The sequence below is a fragment of the Frankliniella occidentalis genome, unplaced genomic scaffold (assembly GCF_000697945.3).
Source record: "Frankliniella occidentalis isolate FOCC.00 unplaced genomic scaffold, Focc_3.1 Scaffold43, whole genome shotgun sequence".
Taxonomy (NCBI): Eukaryota; Metazoa; Arthropoda; class Insecta; order Thysanoptera; family Thripidae; genus Frankliniella; species Frankliniella occidentalis.
The window spans coordinates 761,961-767,185 of record NW_026267173.1 but is presented as its reverse complement, the minus strand read 5'-3'; the positions used below and the strand labels follow the sequence as shown (position 1 = coordinate 767,185).

The following is a 5,225-nucleotide window of genomic DNA, read 5'->3' as shown; positions in this document are numbered from 1 at the left end:
GTCCCGCTCCTCCCCCGCCTCGGCGTGACTAATTGGCACTTTGTGGGACCCGCCCCGCCAGACGAGCGTTTCCGTCATCCCCCTATTTATTTATCGACAGGAAAGTCGCGCGCGCCGCGGCCGCAGGCTCGCGGCCCGCCCCTTGCCCGGCACCGCGCGGCCCCGGAGACTGCTGCGGCGCGTGGCAGTGATATACGCGCAGAGCGGCTGCCGCAGCGGCCGAGGCTGCGGTTTTAATGTAATATCGTCAACCTGATGATATGTAATCACCCCTCCGTCAATATTCGCCGCCCGGGCCGCGCCGCCACCGTCCCGGCGGAAACAGCGGCGCATTTGCCAACGGTGCGTCGCGCACGGCGCAAACAGCAGCAGCAGGAGCAGCAGCGGCAGCAAGCACACGGCGGGAGAAATGAACGGAAACAAACGCGGCCGTCCTCCGAAATATTCATGGGGGACCGTGAGGCGAAATTATGTGGCGCAAGCTCCGCGTCGCGCCCCGTCCCGCCCAGCCCCGCCCTCCTACATCCCTGCGTCCCTGCGGCTCGTTTGGCGTACCGTCGTGTTTACTCTTTGTCTGGCTTTTGCGCTCGTTTGCATCCAAATCGCAGCCCCCTCCGCAGCACACAGAATTTCCGTCAACGTCCTTCACTACTACTTTTTCAAGCTTTCAGCTTGCTGCTCCCGCTGGTTGCTGAAAAGAATTTTTCATTTCCGGCATCAAAAGGGGTGGGCGCGGTCCTTCTTGCGATTGCGGGTACGCCCGCCGAGACATCCTGCTGCTTCCTTCGGCAGGTGGAGAGGCTGCTCGCGGGCGCGGGGGCGCCTCTCGCGGCACGTTTCCTCCTCTCTTTTTCCTATTTCGTTTTGTGCGGCCGCGGGCTGCACGGGCTGCGCGCGCGCTTGCGTCGCGGGCGGAAGAGGAAGAAGCCCTGGGGGCAGGCCCCAGGGGGGGCAGGCGGGCCGCAGGGGCCGGGCCGGGCGAGGCGCAGCTGAAGAAAATTCGCCCCTCCCTCCCCCCTAATCTGTGTTGTGGCAAAGCCAATAGGGTGTTCCAGGCAATCTAAAACGGAAGTAGGAAAAGAACAAGCTCACTGACCTTTCTGTTTCCGTTATGGCTGTAATTGGTGGAGCTTATCACGTGCCTCCGAGGCCTTTCAGGTATGAGAAACTGTCAGATCAGTTTCGAGCTCCCCTCCATATTTGAGAGGTTATAGGATCGGACCAAACTGCCATGGTAGTTTCTCATACTGGGCGGACGGAAACAGATAAATCGGTGAGTTTGTTCTTTTTCACTTCCGTTTTAGATAGCCTGGAACACCCTATTGCCGCACGCCGAGCAGACCGCCGCCGCCGCCGCACCGCACCCCCGGGCCGGCCGCGGCCGCGCCGCGGCTCTCTCTCCAAGGCCCTCCTCGCCCTCGCCCAGGCTGGGCTGGGCTGGGCCCGCCTGGGGGTTGCGTCCCATGTTAAACTCGTTACGAGTCAAGTTCAGCCGTTAGGGCGGAGCGGGGCGCGTGTACCGCTAACACACGCCGCACGGCCGAGCCAGCTCGCGGAAAATTTCGACTCACACCACGTGCCCAGCCCCGCCCCGCCCTGCCCCGTCGTGCCGTTGGCAAACTGACCGCCGAGCGCGCTGCACTGCGCACCTGATACAGCCGTTGTTCCACTTGGTGAATCCTCTGTGTCTGTTCTGTGCGTGTGCGTGTAGTTGTGTGCATGTGTGTGTGTTTCCCCCTACGAAGAATTTCCTGTTCACACTACTGCTCATACTCCGTCCACCCCATGGCCGCACCAGCCGACAGAACCACATCGTTTGAATTCTCGGCGCGCCAACGCGTGCAAACGTGCCCGCTCTGCAATGCGCGATGCAAAACGAGCAAAACATAGATCAGCCGTCTGGCCAGCGTCAGCAGCGCGCGCCGCGCCGTGCCGTAAGCTCTCCCGAGCGCAAAAGCCTCCCGCACTCACGTTGAGGTTGTACCCGGGCTCCTCCTCGACGAGCTGCCTGGCGATGTCCTTGCACACCCGCCGGCTGCTCGGCGGCACCTTGCCGTCGTCCTCCCAGTAGCGCGAGGCGGCGTGCGCGTACAGCGCCGCCGGCGTGGCGTGCGTCAGCCGCGTCGTGGTCACCACCCCCGTCGCCTTGCCTGTGACAAACGTCCACATCAGCATCCTCCCCGGAGATTCACAGACGCAGTTACAAATATAACTCCTAAACATTAAAAGGATTGGAAAAAATAACAAAAATGGCTTTAAAAATTGTATACTTTTCAATTTTTGAAATCAAAAAGTAGCTAGCTAAATTTCGCATTGAAAAATGTTTCCCTTCTACCTCTCACTTGTAAAATTTGTTTTTAAATCCCAATATCCTCCAATCTTTCTTTTAAAAAATTGCACTTAAAATTTTTCAACTTTATTTTAGTGATGACACCTCCTCTACTTGTCTCCTTGCCGACCGACAGCGAGCTTCAGACTCACCGTCCTGCTGCGCCCAGCTGAGCAGCGACGGTGACCTGGAGTTGTGCGTGGTGGCGCAGTTCTCGAAGCGGCCGCGGGCGTCCATCCCCACCGTCTCGAAGTTGGCCTTCACGCCGCACATGAGGGCGGTGGCGCAGGCCGAAGACTCGCCCACCTGCGCGTCGGCGTTGTACGTCTGCGAAAAAACAACAAAAACAAAACTATTATATTGCCATAGAAAAAGAAAATGTGTGTGCGTGCTGTGCAGTCATCATTTTATCCGTCCAACAGATCGCTTTCGGCACGACCGGGCGTCCAACTCCAGCGGCAATCACGTCCAGAACAGCGGCGATTTCAACAAAAGAGCCGGCGCCGCGCAAGGTGCGCGGCCCATAGTCCCGTCCTGCCCTACAGGAGACAATAAATTCGAAAAAACTGAATGAGAGGCACGACCTACGCTGCCCCCGAAGCGCAACCCGAACAGCACCATAGCGATGGCGGGAAAAAACAAAAACCAGTATAACGTTTATCGGAAAACGTGGGGCGCAACGCGGCGCAACGCGTGTGAGCTGCGACGCTTCCCTGCTCGCGCCCCGCGGCCGGCCTGACCCCCGCGTTCTGGCCGTTCATTCAATTACCTAGCAGTTTGTTCCTCCACTCCACCCTTTCCCCCCGGGCCTGTGCAGTCTGCAGCTGGGGCAGAGTGCTGCATTATTTCGACGTCGAGTCTCTGGAACACACGCTCCCCACAACCCACGCTCCTGCAACCTTGCCTGCAGCAGCCACCCCCAAAGGGCGCGGCGGTCAGGTCGGCGAACACCACCGCTACCCCCACTGCTCTCCCCGCACGCCCCCCTCCCCTCGCGGCAGTCTGCCGTGATCGTGCCGCCCCCGCACCCTCTGGCCCCTACACTGTAGATCAGCGGTGTCCAGCAGCAGCTGTGCGACTTATTAAGGGGTCGTCCAGAAAGTACGTCCGCTTTTTCTCAGATTCGTTTCGGCTAATTACCGGGTGTCCAGGAGAAAACGTGGCAGCTCGATGGGTTGGCTACACTGTAAATCCGGGGTGTCCAGCAGGTAGGCGACAAACTCGCCTGACACGCAAAACTAAGAGGTGGTGGGAGGCGGCCTATTGCCACCTACTACCTCCACCGTACCCCCTCGCCCTTCGTGCCTGCCACCAGCGAGTAGGCAACCAATCGAGCTGCCGCGTATTCTCCCGGACACCCGGTACGGGAGATCGGCGCCTGGGACACACTAGGTTAGGTAGGCCATCCCGCGGTACACGCATGCCCTCGAGGCAAGATGTTGCCTACCTACAGGACGCTAGGAGAGCTTGATGAGGCTGAACTTGGCAATTTCGTAACGCCGAATGACGGACGTACTTTCTGGATGATCCTTAAGTTGCACAGCCGGAGCCCGTGTGACCTAGGTGTCGCACAGCTGCTGGACACCTTGTCGTGAGACCCTTCTCCTGTAGGTAGTCCTCATCAAGGCACGGTGTTCAGTTGGTAGACCTCCCGGTGTCCCATGATTATCTAGTAGCTCTTCCCTGGACACAGGATACGTCAACACAACGCACAACGGTGTCCAGCAGCTAGGGTCATGTAACTTGAGTCGCACAGCTGCATGATGCCCTAGATTTACAGTGTAGCTGCTGCCCCCCTGCCGCCCAGCCCAAAGCTCATTTCCATCGCGGTGATGCTGATGCAGTCGCAAGCGGGGAGAGGACTTTATGTTCAGCCGAAAAGTTGTACGGGGGCAACTGTTTGGTTTGGTAGGCGTGGTCGTGGGGTCATGGGGAAAAGGAGGGGTGGGAGGGCGAAGGAAAGAAGGGTGATGAGTGGAGGTAAAGGAAAGGGCGAGCGCGATAAAACGGAAGAGGGAGGCATAGGGGGAGGGGGTGAGTTGGAAACGCATGAAGAAGTGAGTGGCAGCAGTCCCGCACTTCCACACAGTGCGCCGACAGTCATAAATCGGCGGGGGTACGAAGGGGCTGGGATAGGGGCGGAGGGGGAGGGGTAAGAGGGAGGGGTAAGAGGGAGGGGTAAGAGGGAGGGGCATGGGAGGAGGGAAGAGGGAGGGGCATGTGAGGGGGGATATATAAGAACCCCCGACTGTGCAATAGGCGCCGAAGGTGCGGCTGCGGCATGCAGGGTGGGTGTGTGGGGTGAAGTAGGGAGGAGGGAGACGGTGGTTGGGGGAGAGGAGTGAAGTGAAGTGAACGAAACGACTGAGTGACTCGCGGGGAAGAGTGTGTGAGTAAAATAGAGAGAGAAAGGGCGAGAAAGAGACGCAGCGGCTTATTTCTTATTCCGCCGGAGTTTTGTTTAAATCCTACCCTTCCGACTCTGGGCCGTAAAGAAAGAATATCCAGACCCACACTCTGGGAAGGTCGTTTGAGGCTCACAGCGGTACACCGCGCGCAGGACCGACCCGGAACAAACCACAAACGTCCTCGACTTAACTCACAAAATCTCACGGAAATACGTTTTTTTCATTCGTTTAGTAATTTGGATCCTGGCGTTTGTGGGGGATTAGTCTACTGCACGACATGCGTATTCACACATACATTCAGCAGGAATGCTGCACAAGACAAAGCAAGAAGAGACAGAGGGGTCCTGGGTCCTCTCTCTTTCCCACTCACTCCGTACCCTGCTCTAGAAGGGGCGCTCCCGCTGCACGTCTTCCGTACAGTGCGGTGAGGAGCTTTAGGGTGACGTTTTGTCACGTGCTTGGCCCTTAGAGGTCCCGAGCTGCCCCCC

At 58.5% G+C, this 5,225-nt stretch overlaps 1 protein-coding gene across 1 annotated transcript in view; it reads right to left on the bottom strand.

Annotated features, from left to right (window-relative positions):
- The window catches only part of LOC113217360 (alkaline phosphatase, tissue-nonspecific isozyme-like), a 105,815-nt gene that overhangs the window by 9,808 nt on the left and 90,782 nt on the right, over positions 1 to 5,225 (bottom strand). The window contains exons 5-6 of the mRNA XM_052266786.1: positions 2,482 to 2,656; positions 1,972 to 2,150 (exon numbers count right to left, since the gene is read on the bottom strand). Of these exons, the coding sequence (XP_052122746.1) occupies positions 1,972 to 2,150; positions 2,482 to 2,656 (354 nt within the window). The remainder of the gene's footprint in view (positions 1 to 1,971; positions 2,151 to 2,481; positions 2,657 to 5,225) is intronic.